The following is a 21,377-nucleotide window of genomic DNA, read 5'->3' on the forward strand; positions in this document are numbered from 1 at the left end:
CTATAGTGAACACATTCCTCCTCCCACTCACGGTGCACTCAACAACCTGTAGTGTATCAACCTGGTTGCCATGGCAACCGGAGCGGCAAACACCACATACTGAGACTTAAAAAGCCATCTGTGAGAGACCACTCTGTCGAGGAGGAGTTTAATAACTTTAATAGCGTAAGTGCAGGCAGGCGGCAGGCACGTGGGAAGAAAGACAAAATGGCCGACAAAAGGATTAGCCGTCATTTGTCAAATCTTCCAGGTACTAACCTGTTAGCTAGCAAAAAATTACAAAAAGTTAGATGGTTGGTTGTTTGGTTAGTTAATGTTGTAAATTGCCGGCTAAGAATCAGACATACAATAAAACAAACACAAATATGGCACAGTCAGTCAATCAGACAGCTAGTTAGCCAGTTAAAAAATGGTGACAGAATAATCTTACGAGATGACAGACAAAAAGTTATTTGATCGATTGATCAGTCGGTTGGTTAGTTAATTAAAATAAATTGCAGTGCCCATCCATTTGTAATGGTTGACTGGAGCTAACTTGTTAGCTTACAAAACGTCAGACAAAAAGTCAGTTCTAGACAACAAAACAATTGACAAAAGACCTTGAGAAGTGAATCAAGGCAAAAGAAGAATAAAAAAGAAAAAAGAAAAAATACTTTAGTACATTAGTTGGCTCACTTCAAACTTGTCCGAATACGTTCTTGACAAAATGCATTTGAATAGACTTCATGATTAGATGACATTATTATAAGAATAATAGATAAAGATATAATAATGTTCATAATGCTGGTAGTTTAACAAAGGTCATTGGTGGGGAAATGAGACTTGTCATGATCAACGATAAGACATTTATTATGTGAGAGGCGAGCCAATAATTACCTTAGCCAGGGACCCTCCTTTCATCTCTGTGCGCCACTTCCTGTCTAGGCTGCTTGTTATATCAACGAACATCATACAAATTTTGTACAAACGTATATTACTATTATATTAATATACAATCTTTACTATGCTTTACTGTTCCTGTCAACGAGTGAAGGTTACTCGTGCCTGTGGGCCTGTGAAACTGTCACAAAGGCCCCACTTCATTTTCACACACGTAAATAGACATTTCCCACCAGACCAAACCTACTTTCCCTAACTGTGACCCGGCCGCCATGTCACACGTACTGTGGCGTGCTACCCCAACGTCACCCTATTGGGGGCGTTATGCTGCTACCTCACCATCATTTGGCTGTCATGAACTGCCGCCATCGTCCTCCTCGTATAGTTCAACTAAAAAGAATCACAAGGGAAACATTAGGCTCTGTACCTTTACATTAAGCTAGCAGCTAGCTTACAAACACTTGACACAAATATGGCTCTTCTTAAAGTCGCCCACCATAGACTAGGAAGTTGCTTGCTAGCTAACAAACTTAAACTCAAAAACTATGGTGCTGAGTTAGTTTGTAACATTATTAGTGATACTGTTTAAAAATGTTACTGACCATTCAATGGTAGCTTCATAGCTAGTCCGTTTGTTTACTATATCAGTTTGAGATATCCTAATAATTATTTAAAGGAGCAGAAGGTAACCCGCTACTAATAATCAGACGGACAAATGACCAATATCATGTTTAGTCAGTTAATTCGTTTATAAATAGTTTTGATAATACCATTATTTATTTATTTTATCTTTCTTGTCTTTCATGTACCGGAAAGTCACGTGTTAGCTAACAAATCAACACCAATATGGTGGATAGTTGGTTGGTTGGTTAGTTAATGGTTTTTTTAAACATTTTACTGTCCACCAATTTGTATCTTAAGTAAGTTATTGTGTCATATTCCATGGATTAGGAAGTAACCCGGTTGCTCAGTCAATAAGTGGGTTCTTTCCTTCCTTTCTTCCTACACCCTGGATTGGTTGTTAATCAGTCCAGTACTACGTATTAAAAAAAATAGTAAAGACGTGCTAAGGGACCATAGCACTACGGAAGCGTTGTAGACAATTTTTTTGTTTCTGTTGAACTTGGTCTTCCGCATTTGTCTTCTTTTCTTTCAAAAGTGCTTTATTCCAGTATGAACTTGTGTGACGTGTTTTGGTTCAGACAATATAACGTAAGGTCACGCCAGGCTCGCTCATTTCCGCCTGCCTTCTAAGTCCTTGCGCTACGCCACTCACTGCTTCTACTTCAATTTCCTGTCATTGTGCCAGACAACGGCACGCCACAACAAAGGCCTTCGACTGTGCAAACAAAATAAGCATAAATACACACACACAAATACATACAGTTTAATAAATCATTACGCGTAAGCTTTCATGTGGAAGTATTTCTTTTTGATAGGACAAAGAGAGAGAGGGAGAAGTACTTGAGAAATGAGTACTTAAGTGATGAAAAATAGTGACACAGAACAGAATATAGCGTTGCAGGCAGCGCTGAAATAGTGCAATGGAACATAGTTGACAAAGCCTTAAAAATGATTATAAACATGATGCAAAATAGTGAGACAAAAACACAATTTTGTGTTAAGTTTTTGAAAATGAAAAAATATGTATAATCGTGAGACTAAACAGTAGTCTTGCAGCGTTGAGAATGAAAATGCAAAATAGTGAGATGAAACAATAACTTGTGTTAAAAATGACGAAGATTGCTATGCTATGCTAAAACAGTGCAATGACTCTGTGTTGAAAACGAATAGTGCCGTGAAGCAAAATAGTGAGACACAATAATTTAGTTAATGTGTTCAAAATCAGCAAAAATGTTATGCAAAAAGTGAGACAGAACATACATGAACATGAGTTCACGAATGGCATTGCCTACACACACACGCGCGCACAGAGGGGCGTCTAATTGCAATCAGAGTTCTCTGCATGTGCAAAAGGAAATAATCAGCGTTGATTAGAGACGCTGAGTCGGATCACAGTCAATCATATCAGTTTCCGCCTCCTCCCCAACAAGTCAGGCGTAGTGCCATGTTTTGTTTTTTTTGTCAACCAAAAAAAAAAAAAAATAACGTTGCTTTGTATCATTTGCATTTGATGATTGATGATGCCAATGAGATCAATTAATTGTGCTTTCTTCCACGACTCGTAATGGTGTTAAATGTGTGTTCAATGAGCCGGGCTGTAATACACGAGCACATTAGTGATGCAGGAATTCCAGACACAACATTGCGCTCTAGTGGTACTTCAAGGCATCACCACCACATGCCGCAACAATAATGAAGTCAACAAACAGTATTTAAGGCAAAAAAGGATTTGATTTAATCATGCATATAAATACAATTAAAAATACTTTCACAGTGCACATTTCATTGTAAGAGTAAAAATGTTTTTTTTTTTAAGTACTGGGGAAGTTCTAGTGAACAATTCAGCACCATGTGTTGTGTGTCTTGTAAACAAACTAATATTAAAACACAGTTAGCATTAGCGTTAGCTTGTTATGAGTCTAAGAGGTGTTGACTGCAGTATTGGCTGAAGATGAAGTGCTCCACTCTGAACGGGACGTCCTTCCACTTCTTGACCATGGTCCTGCCGCCTGGCGTCTGCAGGGCAAAGTGCTTGATGGCCACGTTGGGCAGCAGCGCCACCTTGCGGTATTTAATTTCATAGCCCCACTGCTGCAACGCAATGCATCGTGGGACACTAAATATTTGCGACGCGATGCTTTTTTTTTGTTTTTTATTATATCTGGTTTGCCGCTGGAAATGATCCGATCAAATGTTTGTCAAGAAGGTATGGTGGTGATAAAATACTCATAGGCTTCTAATTCTTTATCCTCTATGAAGAATGATTCATATTACTGAAGCTTACTGAGCTGTTTTGACCAGTTACATGTTACAGCACAACTGTATGTCTCTATTATAATGCCCGCAGGAGGTTACAGAGCACACACACAACTACTGAAAAGTCAAGAAATGGTCCGCTGTTACCTTGTTGCAGTTGCCGTTGTTGCACTTGATGATGCAGCCTGGCTCCCAGTCTTCAAACGTCTTGTCCAAAAGGACCGGAGGGCCCTTGTTGTATCGACTCCTGAGAGCACAGACTCATGTCAAACATCACTTCATGCTTTTCTATGGTTGTCATCACATTTTTCTTCTTCTTCTGCTCGAAACAAACTCAAGAAAAAGCCAAACACTTTGGTGCTCAGGGGCCACATTTGATATTTAAAACCGACAGGTGGGCCACATCATTCGTAGATGAGGTAACAAAATATTATTTTGCGTGTGTGAAAAATATATAAAATTTTGTATTTTAAAAGTAAATCATTTCTTATTTTAAAATTGCATGTTATGAAGCAATTATTCAATATTATCCACTTGAAATGTTTAAATGAAACAGTAAAATTGTTTCATTCACTAATATTTGTATTTTATTATTTACAAAAAAGTACCAATAACAACATACAAATATAAATCAAATAAATAAGATTATTCACAATAACTCAGTTCACCAATAGGTGAATGAGCTACATGATTCTCTGTTTTAGAAAAAAAACAGCTACTGCAAATGCTGAGTGGGTCAGGTTAGCCAAACATGGATGTGAGCTGACCTGAATTGTGGGTTGACGTTGACGTAATGCATTTTGTCCAGCAGCTGGATGTCGCTGCCTTGCGCCACCGCCGTCAAGCAGTTGGCGCACAGCAGCTGGACGCTGGCAGATGAATAGCGAGCGTTTTTCTCTGCCATGCGGATCTCTGCCACCCGGTTGAAAAACGCCGCTTCCGTCTGGAGCTCGGCAATCTGCCAACAAAACCCGGGGATGGTGAGATGCCGTCTCCTTGACAGGCAACCAGTCCATTGTTTGTCTAGATGTGCCCTGACATTGGCTGGTGACCAGTCCGTCCTTTGACTTCCTGTGTTGTACAATCATTAATTGTTCTGTCACGAAATGCCGCTAGGTTACATAGTACTATATTTTTTGGCCTATAAGAGAAGTCAACCCAAACATTTCCTTTCCAATAATATGTTCTATGCGCCTCCACTAGTCTAAACACAGCATTTTGATTAAAGTAGCATTTGTGGAATATGAGTTAAGCAGCAAAATCTACCTGTTTTTAGCCATCTCAGGGGCGGCCATTTTGTCACTTGCTGTCGACTGAAAATGACATCATAGTTGCTCAGGGCTCAAGTGGCAACCAATCACGGCTCACAACTGTGGTGTCATTTTCAGTTGACAGAAGTGACAAAATGGCCGCCCACTGAGATGGCCAGAAACGGGTCACAAACACAATATCAATCAGAATGTCGTTTTTAGACTAGTGGGGCCCAGATAGAACATATTACTGTGAAGAACATTTTTCGGTTGACTTTCTGTTTAAGTCACACTTTTTTTTTCATAGTTTGGCTGGTCCTGCTATTTATTCTCTCTAGGTGTGACTTATATAAAATTAAATAATTGCTAACCCCTAATTGTGTTGACGGCAGCGAACGAGTTCCGGTTGGAACTTCGGAATTTTAAATTAAAAAAAAAAAAAAAAAATTTCCAATTTCCACTTTCGGAATTTCCACTTCTAACTACGGAAACGTTTCTTATTTTCAGACCGATTAAGTGACATTCAATCAAATTCCAGCATTGTATTTTCGGAACAGCTGGTCTTCGACCAAGCAGGCTCACTCACCTTCGCTCTGAACTCTCGTGGGCTCATCTGGTGGATCTTGTCAACGGCCCTGGCGGTGAGGTCCTCCAGGTAAGTGTTGAGGTGCTCTCGTCGCTCCTCGCGCCCGCCGCGCTGGGCCACCAGGGAGTAGTGGCTGTCTTGGCCCCGCGCGCGACCGCTGGCCTGCTGCTGGGCGATCTCGTTGGTCAGCAGGCCGTAGCGCACCACCAGGTTGCACTGGGGGATGTCCAGGCCCTCTTCAGCCACGCTGGTGGCAATCAAGAGGTTGACGGAGCCCAGACGGAAGTTGCGGATGGTTTCCTCGCGATCGTGCTGCGGAAAAAGCAACGATTGAGACGATGGGGTTGAGGAAAACTACATTGTCTTTGATGTTTACAATGAACGTGCGTTAGTTTCATTGAAGATTACATGGATGTTGACAAACGCGTAGGGATGTTGTTCGTGACTAAATGGTCTTTGATTTTACAAAAACACATAAAAGCGGCATATGATTCGTGTGTGAAAAAATGCACGTCAGGTCTACTGCCAGCTCCAATTTGTGTACTTCTACTTTTGTCCGTCGATGTGACTTAGTGAGCGCACCTGTGTCATGCCAGCGCTGCCTGTTATGATGGCGGGCTTGAAGCCGGCTAAGCACAAGCTGTGGTTGCAGCGCACCCATTGATAAAGGCACTGCGTGCTCTTGCGGGTCTTGCTGAAGAGGATTGCTCTGGACTCCACCTTGGAACAGAAATGGCTAAGTAGGGTGGTCTCCAGCTGCTCCATCTTGGGGTTTGTGAAACGCATGTCGCGCGCTAACATCATCAGCTTGGCTTGGTTATCTGTACGTGAGGGACAGGTGAGCGATTTTTGATTTCCAAAGAATTCCAGTCAAACCTTGGGCAAATTCACCAGAAGCAGTCAAATTTAGATTCAGCACGAGTACAATAAATGACAACCTGATCGGATGATCTGATCCGTTCTAAACATCTGAACATGTTCAATTTGATTTTTAATTTTAAAGGTTTGATTTAGTACAATCTGGATCAAATCTGGATTCTGAAAAGGTACAACATTTTTTTAATTTGATGACATTTGAGAATTTTTCATTCAAAATTTGATGTGCAATCTGCATCAAATCTGGATTCAGCATTAGTGCAACCTGATCTAATGATCTGATTAGTTATAAACAATTGATTATGTTAAATCAAATTTCCCATCATTGATTTTAATTAACGTACAATCTGAAGTCAAATCTGGATTCAGTATTATAGGACAACACATTTGACATTTTCATTCTCATCAGATGACATTTGAGTTTAAATATCTGAACACATTAAATTTAATATCCAATTTTAAAAGTGGTATTTGCGACTAAAATGCAATCCGAATCAAATCTGGATTCAGCATTGGGGTAATAAATTTGTCATTTACATTGTGATCTGATAACATCTGAACATGTTCAATTTAACTTCCCATCTTCAATGTGTTATTTGCGATAAAATGTGCAATCTGGATCAAATCTGGAATCTGCATTAGTGCTGCAAAGTGCAACTTGACCTGATGAGTTTTAAACATCTGAACATTTGCCAATTGAGTTTTTTTTAATTGAATTTGTTAATTGTGGATTATAACTGGATTTCTGATCTCTGTTGTCTGTAGATGACGTACACAAGTGACCGGTTTTGGATTTCCAGACAAGTAAGCGCCCACCTTGGAAAAGATTCACCAGAAAGCGGTCAGTGTCGTCAGTGACGGTGGTCTCTCTGTCCCTGTAGAAGTCCTCTAGAGAACGTAGCGCATCCTCCATCACCAGCGTGTCATTGATTAGCAGCGCGTCGTTGTACTCGCGCAGATGGATGGCACATTGTTGCAGTCGCCTGTTGTACTCCTCCACACCTGCACCAGCACAAGCCAGCGTTCACATCAGACGAATGTGCAAAACGGAATCAAATCTGGATTCAAAATGAGTACAACAAATTGGAACCTACTGACATTTTAGTTAAAAATGTCCGAACATGTTAAATACCATTTTTTATATTCCTGTGCCATCTGAATCAAGTTTGGATTTGAGTAACATGTTTTTATACAGTATAATTGACTTTCGATTACCACTATGAATGTGGAAATTCATACTGAAATTGATTCAGAATCTGAATCAGATCAAAACGTAATAGACACTGTATAAGCACTACCAATTGCATATAATTATAAACACATCAACTTTTTTCTAATAGATTTGTCAAATTGAGTCATTGAGAGTAAATGTGTAATTTGGATCAAGTCTGGATTCAGATTGGTTTAATGTTACGGATTCCATTACAAAAACATTCAAATCCAAATGACTTAAAAGAGTTTAACCAGTATGAAGAATTGTTTTTATACTGTATATTTCACTTTTTATGAAAGCATTAGTTTGGGAACCATACTAAACTGAATCTGATTTTTTTTTTTTTTTTAATCAAAATATAATAAACAATGGTAATATATCAATGAAATGTGGTACGAGACCTCTCTTCTGCAGCTTCATCACGTCGCTCTCGTATTCCTGCGTGCCAAACTCTCTGAGGGTGAAGTCCTCGGGTGGCTTCATGAAGCAGTGGATCTGTCGCATCATCCACTGCACATGGTCACCAAACGGATCCTAATCCAACACACGCGCAATCCGATAACTTTGATCGTTACGATCGGAACAAAATGGTGCCGTGCGTGGTGGTGCTGGGGGGGCCGGGGCGTTTCTTACTTCCTGTCTTTTCTCCACAATGTCAAAGGTTTTCACGGGTCTGGGTACTTTCATGTTGAGCTCCTCGGTACAGTTTTTCGTGGATACGATGGCACAGTCCAAGTTGGCACAGATCTGAAACACGCATGCAATTTAAACATGTTTAATTTGAATATATAAGAATACTCTATATTGATAATAATTACTGTATAATAATGATGATTATTTTTATGAAATATATAATGATTATTAAAATCCAAGTGTATGTACAGTATGCGAGTGTTGTTTGTACCTGTAGTACATACTGTACGGCCTTGTCCAGACTTTTGGCTCCTCCCGATCCCGGCGACGCCGTGAGGCCGAGGATCTGCGGCAGCTGTCTGTCGCCCCTTGTCTTCTTTTCCAGGTAGAGCCTCATGATCTTGTTGTACACCGTCTCCTTGTGCGTGTGATGGCACTCGTCCACCACCAGCAGGGTGACATCTGCAACCATATTAGGCGCGGTTACCGTGGCAACATGCCCTCCTCAAATCGGTTCTGGCCGACCCACCTGAGAGCTCCACGTGCTTGGCTTCCTCATCGCTGTCAAGGGCGTTCAGGAGGATCTGCGCCGTGCACACGAGTACGTCGGTGTCGCGCAGCACAGCGCCCAGGAAGTCCTTTTCATCGCTGTCACTGCTCACCGCCGTCACGGCGTAGTGGCGGCTCAGGGCGGGAAGGAACTCCTTGCTGTAGTGCTGCTCCACCAGGTGCACCTGGACGTCAACAAGAGTCAATACAACACTGAGAACCAGAGTGGGCTAACTCCAATTTTGTCATTTTTAAGATAAGTGTAGAAATGAAGAGCCAAGACATAACTTTCAGATGAATATCGGTCTAAATCAGTGCTTCTCAACAATTTTCTGTTACGCCCCCTAGAGAGGAGGATATATGTGTACCGGCAATTAGCTCATCAGCAAGCTCTGCAGGAGCCTGATAAGAATCCTGATTATTCGAATCAGGTGTGTTGGAGGAGGGAACATTTTAAACCATGTGAGACAGTGGCCGTCAAGGACCGGAGTTTAACACCTAACCCAAACCCAGAAAAGAGGTGAGACATGACGGTTGTCACTGTGCCCGGTTTAAAACTTTTAGATCGTTTTATTGACCTGTTCAAGCTAGATTGATTCTTTATTACAGGGGTGTCAAACTCATTTTTTTGTCAAGGGTCAAGATTCTCACCTTTTATCTCAGAATTGTGACTTTAAAGTCGGAATTCTGAATTCTGACTTTAAAGTGAGAATTCTGAGAATGAAGTCAGAATTCTGAGATAAAACCGAGAATCTTGCCAACCTTTCCCACGCCCCCCCCCCCCCCCCCCCCCCCTGGCCCTAATCCTCTTCCGTACGTTACCGTATTGACCAGGACCACCACTTTGGCCCCGGGCGTCCTCTGCAGGTGCTTGTGGGCCACGTAGACGGCCGCTCGTGTCTTCCCCGCTCCCGTGGGCAGCCACACGATGATGTTCTCCCCCCGCAGAGCTCTCTGGACCACCTCTTCCTGGTACCCATGTAGGACCAGATCTGACATCTCGGAAAGTCTGGGTCACGGGAATAAAAGCAACTTTATTTCAACTCGTGGTTAAAAGAATGCGAATGTCAAGTAACTAGCGGGTTGACGGGTTGACGAGCGCGATCTGTGCTTGTGTGCGTGGATGCACAAGCAGTTCCTGGTCACACTGCGATCAGCTGAGCTGGAGGAAAACGAAAGTAAAAAGCATTAGGGAATTATTAGTATGGAGTGGGACTCTGAGGAAACGAAGGAGGAGTTCATTCCGCAGTTACATGGTTGTAATACTTATGACTACACAATTAAAGTCACGGTGTACCTATCGTGGAAGACATCGATACTCCTTTTTCTTTTTTTAACTGGCTTTGTGGCGTGGTAGCGTGTCTAAAATGAATGCTGCAGCCAAATCACAATAATGCCTTTGGGACGTGTCGGTACAGCGTCATTCGAAGTAAAAAGTTAGAGAGTAAAGTATAAACATTGAGACGTCGCAGTGCAATTGAACGCAGCCGCATTCTTGTGCATTGACAGGTCCACCTCGCGTCGGGAAAGTGAAACTCAAGCGGTGAAGACGTGACACCATGAAACTGAATTCCAGTTTTGTGTGAATCAGTCAGATTTAAAATAAATAAATCAAAAAGCACTTCATATCGCAAACAGTAATATTTTTTCCATAACGTACTTCATATCGTAAATAATTAAAAACAACGACGACGAAGGAACTCACCTTCAGTCTGATTTCCGAGGGATCCCAAATACAACATTCAAAATGGCTGAAGTCCGGAAAGACGAATTTGCCATCTAGTGGTAAACTAATAGAATGCAACGACCTAAACTTAAAGTGCGTGCATTTTGAAGCGCGTGCACAATAGTCCCTCAAAGACATCACACGTCACAAGCCTACCACCAATTTCCTCAGCAGAGGTACAAGCAGAGGTCGACTGTGTCTTGTCATCCTTAACCACAAATGAGGGCATTACGATATACATTTGTTTTGAGGCGAGTTTTAAAAATGGGTAGAGTTGGGGTGCTCGACTGATGTGCACTTAGAGGTCATTCCATGGTTTAGGTCTAGCAATGGAAAAGACCTCCACGTGGACTACTTTGGTACTTCCAGGAGTGGCTGGTCAGCTGATCTGAGGCAGTGAGGAGTAAAGCACAGCTACATTCAAACCTTGCTACCAGTTGCTGCCACCAATTTGCCTATCCAATTTAAAATCATTGTCTAACTAAAACCCGAGTTTGAGACAATTGGCTTGTGTTGCCGGCGTTGCAGTGACCGACATCTTTAAAAGAGATAGCACTATCCGTTGAAAAGCTTTACCACAAAAAAACTTTATTATAATTAATAGTACTACAGTGACAGTAAGTGGCATTTGAACCATGACATCATGGAAACATAACACTTGATGGTTCGAGTCGAAAACCGTGAGTTCATTTTTTTTTTTTTTTTACTGTATGTTTGTGAAGGCAGCAAATTCTTGTAGCACCCAATTAATGCACTTTTTAAGCAAATATTTTAAGACAGAGGTACAGCAAATGTCTTTTCTTTTTTTTACCTCTGTTCCACATTTTTAGCACAAAGGAGCTAAAAATACCAGTAAAACTTCATTTTTGTGTGACAGTGATGGTGACAAATGAGAGCTAAAACGTTCATTGGAACACGTTGACTTTCTAGCACAAACTCCATTTTGTGTTTTTTTCTTTTTTAAATATATATTTATATACAAAAGTAAGCAACAAAAGAAAAGCACAAAGCGCAGCAGGGAGCTTCAAGTGTGTCAGTAACCGAAGGCAACGTGGCTTTCAAGTCCCCGAGGTCCAGTTTTTGGCGACTCAAGTGGAATGACATTTAAACCTTAGAAATAAAGTTGGTTTCTGGTGTGGAACTTTGGTACTGCGTTGTGTCGCGTTCGAGTCGTGCGCAAAAAAAAAAAAAAAATAGGAACATCAACAAAAAAAAAAGACTTTTTTTCATTTTTCTATGAGGCCACCGTCTTTTAGTTTGAAGTAGAAGAACTTTTCGAGCGTATTAGCCGACTTGCAATATTCGCTGTCAGGCGGGTTGTACTCGCGGCAGTTGGTGATGATGCGCTGCAGGTCGGCGATGAACAGCTTCTTGGTCACGTAGTAGCGATTCTTCAGGCGTTCCGTCATGGTCTTCAGGTCTGCGGACAGATGCGAACAACTCAACGCGCTTTCCAACGAGCAGCAGCTTGGCAGACAGTGAACAAATCTAAAATAAAAAGAGCTTCAAGCTGCTTAGTACCACTTCCGTTGCAAGTTCACTGTTAATCTAAACAAAACAATACTCACAGGCATTAATTCTTTATCCTCTGCGCAAAACAGCTGGTATCATTTCAGCTTATTGAGTCACTGAGCCTTGCGATGACACTTGTTTATCTGTATGATTGTATTATACTACCCCCTAGTGGCCAGGATGGGCACACCAGAAGGAGCAGCACAATGAATTAAATTGATCATTAAATCAGGATGCACAAACTGTTAATTCTTTACATTATATCTAAATGTCATTATGATATATTTTTATACAGTACAATATTATACACCTGTTGCTTACCTTATCGCCTGAGTGATTGATCAAATTTTCCAAGAAAAAGACTTGACTGGACTGTGCTTAATACAGTATTTGCCATCTCTTTTAATATCTTTTAGATGCCATGTTGAACATAAAATATTTGTGACATATAACACGTCATCATTATCTATATGGAATGAGTGTCAACATACCGATGGGGAAGCGGATGATCTCGTAGTAATCGGGCGCTTCGGACTTCTTGACGGGCTCCATGAACGGCCAGGCGTCAGGGTGAGTCTGCAAAAACATCCGAGCACACACGCGACAAATCGGCAAAATGATCAAACAACAAGAAGGCTATGAACGAAAAAAATGTTTGCTTTGAGCCGATACACCAAAAGCTTTTTAACAACCTGGCCCCTGCCACTACAAGCACATGTATGTTACCTTTATTTGGGCCAGTAGGTTCTTGAGCATGTTGTATAACACATCAGGGTCCTTCACTTCTTTCCTATAAAACAAAACAACTTGTGAGCACCAAAATCGGAGCAAATGATCAAATCTACATTTTAAATGATAGAATTTAAAAAGACCCTTAAAGAGGTAAAACAGATGTCATGAATCCAATGAGGCAATTCTTAAGAAAAAAAAAGTTACAGGACAAAGGACAATGTGTTGATCACACCTGCTCCTATGATATCATGCATCCAATTTTGAGCTTTTTCAGCACCTGACAGCTGTTATCCATTATAATGACAAAAAAGTATACACATAAAAAGTGATGCTGCTTACAGCCTTTTCCTGCGAACCAATAACAAAACGGAGCTAACAACTAGCGCCATCGAATAATTGGATGGATTTGCACCCCCTACTTGACTGCAAGATCAACTTTCCTCCGATACAGCGTGCTAACAGACTGTGAGTTTTATATAGATTGGAAATGTCTGCGTGGATGCTGTAACATGATACCGGTGAAGCTTTAAGGCAAACATTTTCTGTCAACCATATTTGTTGTCAACTTAATCGAATCCGACTTCCGACATTAAAATCCCGACTGCACTTACACTTTCTCCTTGCCGCTTGGCTTCCATCCTGTTTCTCCTAGGGGACAACAAAAAAACAACATGAGTGCACGTCGGTTTCTATTTTTGTTATTGCATTGAGACGCAAACGCTCACGTATGCCAGGAATGCTCTCCACGGGGATCTGTCGCACGCCCTCCTTGAAGCAGGTGAGGCCCGGGTAGACTTTCCTGATCTGATTCTGCTTCCTCTCGATCAGCTTCTTGATGATCTGGCAAGGGGTAAGAGGAGCTATCGAGCTATTCTGTCTTGCCCGCCTGAGAAATTTTGCCTGACAACTACAAAAGGTGCCAACTGTGTCTTTAATTAGACGACGCACCTCTTTCTGCCTCTTAATGATGTGCGACAGCTCCGTGTAGGGAATCCTGGGGTTCAGCTCGCACTCCATCAGTGTGGCTCCTTCGTAGTCCTTAATGTAGCCCAGGTAGCGACTCTTGGGCACTTTGATGTCTTTAGAGAAGCCCTGCCGAAAGGAGGAAAGAAGTCGAATTTGAGGGAAAAATGGCTCGAGGGTAGAGGCGGGAGCTCACCTGCTTTTTGAAGTAGCCAATGGCGTACTCGTCGGCGTAGGTGAGGAAGTAGAGGATGTTGTGTTTGATGTGGTACTCCTTCAGGTGGTTCATCAAGTGTGTGCCGTAGCCCTGATGAAGGCGGAGGAGCAAGCAAAGACAAGATTTTGGTTGGTGGCTAATCCTTACAAATACTTTGTAGAATATAGAGACAGTCGGATTGGATCCAAGATCAAGTGGAAAAAGCTTACAAAATGAAAAGTTGGTCTTTTTGACAGAAATTGTAATGTTATGGATACGTTTTTTCCATGTATTTTTTCTTCGTATGTTTTCTAGACAAAAAGTAGAAATCTACAATAGCCGCATTTTTTTCAAGATGAAACCTCTTTTCTCTCGATAAAATGTTTTTTTTTTTTAGACAAAATGTAATATTTTTTTCAAGATATGGCATATTTTTCTCCTGAGAAAAAAATATTTAAGTTATAGTATTCGAGAAAGTTGTATATTTCAAGGAGAAAAATGTAACAGTACAAGAAAAAAAAAAGTGTTTTTGCAAGACAAAGCCTAAAAGTTTTTTTCAACAAAAAAAGTTAGATATACTGAAAATGACATCCACAGTTGCTTAGGGTTCGGCTAATGGCCAATCACGGCTCAGGTTTCAATTGTCACATGACCAAACTCAGAAAACACGTGAGCCCTGAGCAACTGTGATGTCATTTTCAGCGGTCAGCAAAAGGCAAAAGGGCCAACCCCTGAGATGGATAAAAACCAGGCCGCATAGAACAGTTTTGTAAAGAAAATTTTGGACTTGACTTCTTTCTTAAAATGATAGAGTCGTTTGGCATACCTTGACCTGCTCGTTGGAGGTGACGGCGCAGAAGACAATCTCTGTGAAGCCCTGAGTGGGAAACATCCTAAAACAGATGCCCCCGATGACGCGGCCATCTTTGATGAGGGCGAGAGTCTTGTGCTTCCTGTTTGTTGAAAAAGAAAAACTTATGCAATGTCAGGAGTGAGCGTGCGCGCGTGCGTTACGAGACGGACGGACGGATCTTACGGGTCAAAGACGAGGCGCGTGATGTACTCTTTGGGCATGCGAGGCAACTGGTGCGAGAAGACATTCTGCAAGCCCACCAGCCACATCAGGATCTTCTTGTTGGACTTTTGAGACAGCGAGTTGCCGATCACGTGGAACTCGATGATGCCGCGACGCTCTTCCAGCCGGGCCGTCTCGTCGCGGGCCGCGTTGGGCGTCAGCAGGTTGGTCTGCAAATGGAAATGTGTCCCATCACATCTGTTCTGTCTGCCATTGACAACTGTGCCACATTTATTAAAGAAAAGGGGGAAAAAGCCAATAATAATAAAGATAAAATGAAAACAGGAGAATAGCTTTTCTTTGGATGACATGTAGTATTTTTCAATCTTAGTCTTTTTTTTAGATAAAGCTGCATTTTGGGAGAAATTTAGTACGTAGTATGATGAGAGGGCAAAATTGTATTTTTCAGGGAAAAAAAACTTACAATGTTAAGAGATTTACACCATACTCCTAAAAATAAAATGAGCTATATTTTGGACATATTAAATAAAAATATTACAAGAAAAATACATGAGAAAAGTTTATTATATTTTGCAGGATATATGGAATTTTTTGAGAACTACTCAAACTATTATGAGATTAAAATTATTTTTCATGAATAAAAACGTTGTAATATTGTCATTTTTTGATAAAAAAAAAGAAAGAAGTATAATAAGAGGGTAATGTCGGCGATATATCATATTACGAGACTGGTCACGTTTTTTAAAGACAAGAATAATCATAATAATAAAAATAATAATAATTTAAAAAACAAAGTAATAAATGGGAGATATAAATAGTCATATTCTTTCATTCAAAAGGTTTTAACAGTGAAACTATCTTTCTAGGAAAAAGTAGAAAAAAAATTCACTGGATAAAAAAATTTAATATTCCAAGAATAAAACAGCATTTTCTAATTTGGCATCACGCGACTGACCTCGGGGCCCAACATGGCGGCGGGGTCCGTGATGGTCATCATGACCTCGTTGACGAGCTCCATGGGAATGTCGCCCATCACGCGGATGCGCTTTGCATCCTCCAATGTCAGCGCCTCGGGCAGTTTACGCTTCTCGCCTGAAAAGGGACAAATGTGTACGAACAACAACTGGTGGCAGGGTCGAAACGCATATCAAAGATGCTGACCTGGAATGGGCTCGGAACCTGACGCATCCAGACCGCCCAGAGACGAACCGGCGCTCAGAGCCTTGGAGAGGGCGGACGAGCCTGACACTGCCGCCGGACTGATCACTGAGAACACAACAAAACTCATGTCATTGGATTTTTACATACACACATTCACCAGTCAATTTGTGAGATATACATGTAATTATTACGGAAGCACGGACTACTTTCATTACGTAGCACATATATGCACCACCTTAATCTTTTTTTATTTATTGTTGCTTTGACTCTTTTTTTCCCCCCTTCTAATTCCTCCTCAATGCTGCTCTTTGTATTTTTACTTTGCTTCTACATTAATAATATGAGTGTGTATTGCACGATGCACCTGAGCTCGTATCGTGCAATACCCAATATTCCCCACTACTGTAATACCGTGCAATACTCAACATTCCCCACTACTGTTAGTCTAGTTTTATTTTTATCCAATGCTGTTCCTTACATTTCACTACAGCACTGCAGCACTGTCACTTAGAGTATTTTTTCCTCTGTACTATGTACAGGCCGAAATGAGTGTTCCTCATATTTTTTATGTAGATGTAGGTTGGTGTGTATACACATGTGTATATACACATGTTACTGCGTATATCTACATAGGTTTGATCCTAAATGTTTGCCGTCAATGTTATACATTAATGGCCACATTATGCCGCCGCCCCTGTGTGACCTATATCTTTGCTACTGTAACAATGAAAATTTCCCCACTGTGGGATCAATAAAGGCATTCTTATTCTTATTCTTCTTATTCTTATGTGTGAATATTGCCGAAGAGAAAATGTTATTGCTCCCATGGCATAAAGAAAGAATCTATCGACCTATCTATCACTAGTGATTGTGTGTATGTTTTGTTCGCATGGGATAAGTTTAAAAAAAAAAAAAAAAAAACTCTTGTTGGCCCACCCTCACCCGTCTGATGTCCCAGCTGCGCTCCATCGGCGGCAGGCACGGTGAAGTCAGCCTCCCAGATGGGAGAATTTTCCCCGTAGATTTCCTCCTCCAGCATAGACAGAAACCTGTTGAAATAGTTTGATTCGGTGGCGTAACGTGGACGGGGAAGATTGGCGGAGTAATTAGCATTCACACAATTGAAAATGGACCACCGAGAACTTAAGCGGGACAACTTAATTTCACGCAATGTCATTTCTAAGTTCAGTGCAGATATAAATAGAGACATTTCAGATGAATAGTGAAGTGATGAATAGTCCTAAATAAAAAATTGGACCTATGGGGAACAGTTCATAGTTGCTATAAGCACTTTTTTTTAGCCTGGGTGCCGATGCATCTGCATGGTAGCATACTTATAAGTGTGCGTAATTTATGATTCATGACATTGATAGATTTGACATATGTTTGGCCCGACACTAAAATAATTTTAACGGCAGCCATAAAATGTTAATTTAATATCCTTTAAAATGACGAAAATGGAGTGAGAACACTAGTTCTCAGATATGGAAATGATTGCGGCAGACATGTTGAGGTGCGCTCACTTGGGGAAGTGCGTCAGGATGAGCGTGCGCTTCTCGGGCAGCAGCTTGTCCTTTTCCACGCGGAACTTCTCCAGGAGCTGGCGCCGCGTGACGGTGAAGATGGACTTGAGCAGGCTGCGGCCGAAGACGTGCGTGGTCTCGTAGCGCGGCAGGCTGTCGTTGCTCTGCGGCACGTGGCAGTAGCACAGCCAGCGCGTGTAGTCCACCTTGTAGGCCGTGCCGTCGTCCTTCTGCGTGCGCTGCCGGTACTGCGTGGGCGTCTCCAGCTTCCAGTAGTTGAGACACAGCAGGAACATCTTGGACAGCTCGAACATGGTCTGGCGCTCCTTGGGCGCAAGGTGGCTGAATTTGTACTGCACAAAGTTCAACACGCCCTTTGGAAAAGAACACAGGGAATATATTATATTTTTTGTCTTGAGTTGTGAGCAAAACATTGATATGACAGTGTTGCTTTGGTGCCATGTCGTTGTCCAAAAACTGTTATATGAAACATTTTTTTCTTTACATTCTCATGTATTATGATTTTATACAAAACAGTGTCACTTTGTCATAGTTTGTCTCAAGAAATTATAATCTTTTTCCATAAAAAAGTTCTGATGTTACAAATTAAAGTCGTCACCGGTGGAGAAAACTTTCAATAATAAAGCTGTAATATTGCAAGAATAAAGTTGTTGTTTTTTAGGATAAGCCATTTTTTTCCAACAAAGAGTTGGAATAGAGTGATAGTAGTTGAAGTTATTTTTTTCCAATAAAGTCTTATTTTTCCTTAAAAAAAGAGATTAGATTTAAGTCTTATACTCTTGAGAAAATGTTCAATTTCAAGAAAGTAAATACATTTTTTATTAGAAAAACTAATATTACAAGAGTAAAGTTGTGTTTTTCTGGCAAAAAAAGTTCTAATGTTTAGAAAAAAAATGGTTTTGAGAAAAAAAAAGCCTCAATATAAAGTTGAATTATTTCGAGAGACAAAAAAATCGTAAGGTTACATGAATAAAGGCTTTTTCTATCCAGACAAAAACAGTCATAATATACAAGAATAAGTTGAATAAAATTTAGAATCTTGCATTAATAAGTCTTTTTTTTTCCTAGAACAAGGACTCTAACAAGAACAGTCATATCTTGCCAAGTTAGAAGTGGTTAAATTAAGTAAAAATTGTGTTGTTCTTGTTTTTGTTTTTTATTTAGTCAAAGACATTGAAGTGACATTTGACATGCACCTGCTCAATGTTGGGTTTCTCAAAGGGTGGACTGCCCAGTGATCCCTCTACCACCGGCTGGCTCATCTGTAGGATGCATTTCCTCAACAGCTACCGATGAAGAAAGACGTTATTACACACTGGTCGGATCTATCATTTTCTGTGCACCCTATTTGTAATGCATGTGCTCACCTTGAACAGGTAAAAGTAGACCTGCTTGGTGTCCGTATCCTCCTCCTTATGCACAGACATAAACAGGTTCTCCACATCCACCACCATTCCGAGCAACCTGTTGATTTCGTCCTCGGAAACGTTCTCCAGGTGGGACACATGATCGGCTGCAAGATGCAAAAACATTGAGGCGTTGGAACGAAGGCGAGACTGGAATCACTGGAATAAAGCTTTCCACTCTGGAATAAGAGTGGAAATTTGACTTTTTGGAAAAATGACGGTAACCACCCCCACACTGAGTTATTTTCACCAATGACATAGACGCTCACTTGTTTTTCTTTTGTCTTTTCTCTCATGAAAAGGCTCAACGCAGGCACAGACTGATTACACTGCTTGAGCAGTGACGTGTGTCCGTTCTAATTCTTATCAGCGATGGTGTAAATAAATGTGAATTTTTCAGCAAACTAAATTAGTGATTAAAAATTCTTTCAAAATGTTATGTTAATGTTGGTACACAACAGTGTATGATTGCTACAGGAGGTACGAATACCACTTTTAATGATACAATGTTAAATAACTTGAAAAATATGCCTTTTTTTTTCCCCTCCTGAAAAATATCCATTTTAGTGATACGTGCATTCTGCCCGACAGTGACAATACATGGGGGTGTCCCAAAGATCACTATACACTTCCTTTTTTCTATTTCATTTCAGGTATCATTAGGACAGACGTAAAGGTGCTTGGTTTGTCAAGAACAGATCCTGTTTCGAGGAACTTGCCATGGATAGCGTAAATGGTACTACACATTGGAGCAGTGTGTATCTGAAACTGGCGCTGAACTGCAGTTGGGGACAGAAACACTTCTTGCCAGGTGGCAATTTGCAATGTTGCTCCGATGTCAATCTCTCAATAGCTGATGGCCTCAAGTCTGTCCAAATGATACTTGAAACAAAATACCAAAAAAAATGAAAGTGTTTAGTGACTTTTGGAACACCCTGTTGAGAGGACGCGTACCCAGGGCATGGCCACAACTGCGGCACGGCTCGCTCAGGCTGGCGGCATGTTGCTGCAGGTCTACACGGGGAGCCGTGGGGGGGTTCGGGTTCTTCCATCCGTTGCATTTGCATGTGTCACTGGCCTGAACATGAACACAGTGGAAATAAATGAATAGTACCAACACCCCATGGACTACATCTACTTTATTATTTTTGGGCGTCTTGAAGCTAACATTCATTTAGAAATAAATGAATGTGTATAGCTAGCCAGGTACCTAGCTACATGGTAAATTTACCATTAGCTCCTGTGGCTGCATGTTTATGAATTCTCCACTTATGACATAGTAAATTTATAAAAACAATAATTCTAGTGGAGTGCTTTGTTGTGAACTTTAGCTAGCCATGCTAAGTGGCGAGCTAACTACCTTGCAGGCGGAGAAAACGCCAAGTTTCTCGAGCTTCTTCGCCCGTGGAAAGGCTCGAACTTGGGCTTTCTTCTGGCTGGCGCGTTGCTGCTGGCTCAGCCCAGGCCTGGCCGGGTCGCTGTTACCCGAACCGGAGCCGGTCGCGACGGCAGCGCCGGACCCAGTCGACCCTGAAGCCGACTGGGCTTGGAGAAGCCGGGGTTGCAGGCCCTGCACCACCGGGTCCGACATTTCAAACGTCTTCTTCTACTTCTTCGGGTACCGGTGAGCTCATCCTGTGTTGCGTTCGGGGACGGCTGGGAAGTTTACATACCAATAATTAGAAGGGATTATTCTCTATCCGCTCATAATTCCTTAATTTTCTTGTTGTCAAAATAGAGTAGTCGAGACTAATAATCCAACTTTAAAGCCATATGTTATTGATATACACTCCAATTTCGTTAACGTTGACCACAAGACTAATTTAAATGGATTAACCTACATCCGTCAAAAAGTGCAATTTTATATACATATTGATAAGTTATTGAAACATTAAACGATACTTCATCGTACATAAAGGAACTCACCAGCTAAAAGAAGCAATACAATTTTTCTTAAAACGAAGATGCAAAATCCGCAAGGTTTTCAGCTACCACAAAGGCAACGCAGGTTTCCTGAAGATTATGGGTAATGTAGTTTTTTTAAAAAGCAAAGACGTTTCCAGTCTACCACAATAAACTACATAAACTACAAATGTAATTTGGGAATAAGTCCTACGAAAAGATAAAAAAGAAAAAAAATGAGATTGATCAATACAACTTTAAAAAATATATAAAATCTTTCATTTAAAAATAAAGTGTCACTGACTGGATCCAATTCATGTGTGATTATCAGGA

The 21,377-nt window shown here is 41.0% G+C and overlaps 2 protein-coding genes across 6 annotated transcripts; both read right to left on the bottom strand.

Moving 5' to 3' along the window:
• Positions 1–141: 141 nt before the first annotated feature.
• dhx58 (DEXH (Asp-Glu-X-His) box polypeptide 58) lies at positions 142–11,058 on the bottom strand. 4 transcript variants are annotated; one of them, XM_086055611.1, is made up of 12 exons: positions 10,572–11,058; positions 9,689–10,028; positions 8,847–9,051; positions 8,589–8,779; positions 8,318–8,431; positions 8,086–8,218; positions 7,288–7,473; positions 6,178–6,416; positions 5,596–5,907; positions 4,527–4,717; positions 3,907–4,006; positions 142–1,269 (listed from the first exon to the last, which is right to left on the bottom strand). In XM_086055611.1, exons 2-12 carry the CDS (start codon positions 9,863–9,865, stop codon positions 1,210–1,212), a joined length of 1,908 nt encoding a protein of 635 aa, XP_085911737.1. In that variant the 5' UTR covers positions 9,866–10,028; positions 10,572–11,058; the 3' UTR covers positions 142–1,209. The 4 variants fall into 4 exon arrangements, with proteins under 4 accessions (XP_085911737.1, XP_085911734.1, XP_085911736.1 ...); XM_086055608.1 differs by lacking the exon at positions 142–1,269 and adding an exon at positions 2,251–3,594; XM_086055610.1 differs by lacking the exons at positions 142–1,269; positions 10,572–11,058 and adding exons at positions 2,251–3,594; positions 10,164–10,514.
• Positions 11,059–11,154: 96 nt separating this feature from the next.
• On the bottom strand, positions 11,155–20,781 carry kat2a (K(lysine) acetyltransferase 2A). Of its 2 annotated transcripts, XR_015090119.1 has the most exons (18): positions 20,503–20,781; positions 20,097–20,220; positions 19,104–19,249; positions 18,933–19,022; positions 17,716–18,089; positions 17,135–17,241; positions 16,193–16,297; positions 15,987–16,123; positions 15,032–15,240; positions 14,822–14,948; positions 13,996–14,106; positions 13,785–13,928; positions 13,562–13,676; positions 13,448–13,484; positions 12,831–12,894; positions 12,596–12,680; positions 12,161–12,272; positions 11,863–12,012 (listed from the first exon to the last, which is right to left on the bottom strand). XR_015090119.1 is itself a non-coding variant. In XM_086055607.1 (17 exons), the coding sequence occupies exons 1-17, from the start codon at positions 20,731–20,733 to the stop codon at positions 11,819–11,821; spliced, it is 2,400 nt and encodes a 799-aa protein (XP_085911733.1). In that variant the 5' UTR covers positions 20,734–20,781; the 3' UTR covers positions 11,155–11,818. The 2 variants fall into 2 exon arrangements, 1 of the variants encoding a protein (XP_085911733.1); XM_086055607.1 differs by lacking the exon at positions 12,161–12,272 and having other exon boundaries at positions 11,155–12,012.
• Between the last annotated feature and the right edge of the window lie 596 nt (positions 20,782–21,377).

The sequence above is a fragment of the Filicampus tigris genome, chromosome 16 (assembly GCF_054856515.1).
Source record: "Filicampus tigris isolate MCC_2025a chromosome 16, RoL_Ftig_1.0, whole genome shotgun sequence".
NCBI lineage: Eukaryota > Metazoa > Chordata > Actinopteri > Syngnathiformes > Syngnathidae > Filicampus > Filicampus tigris.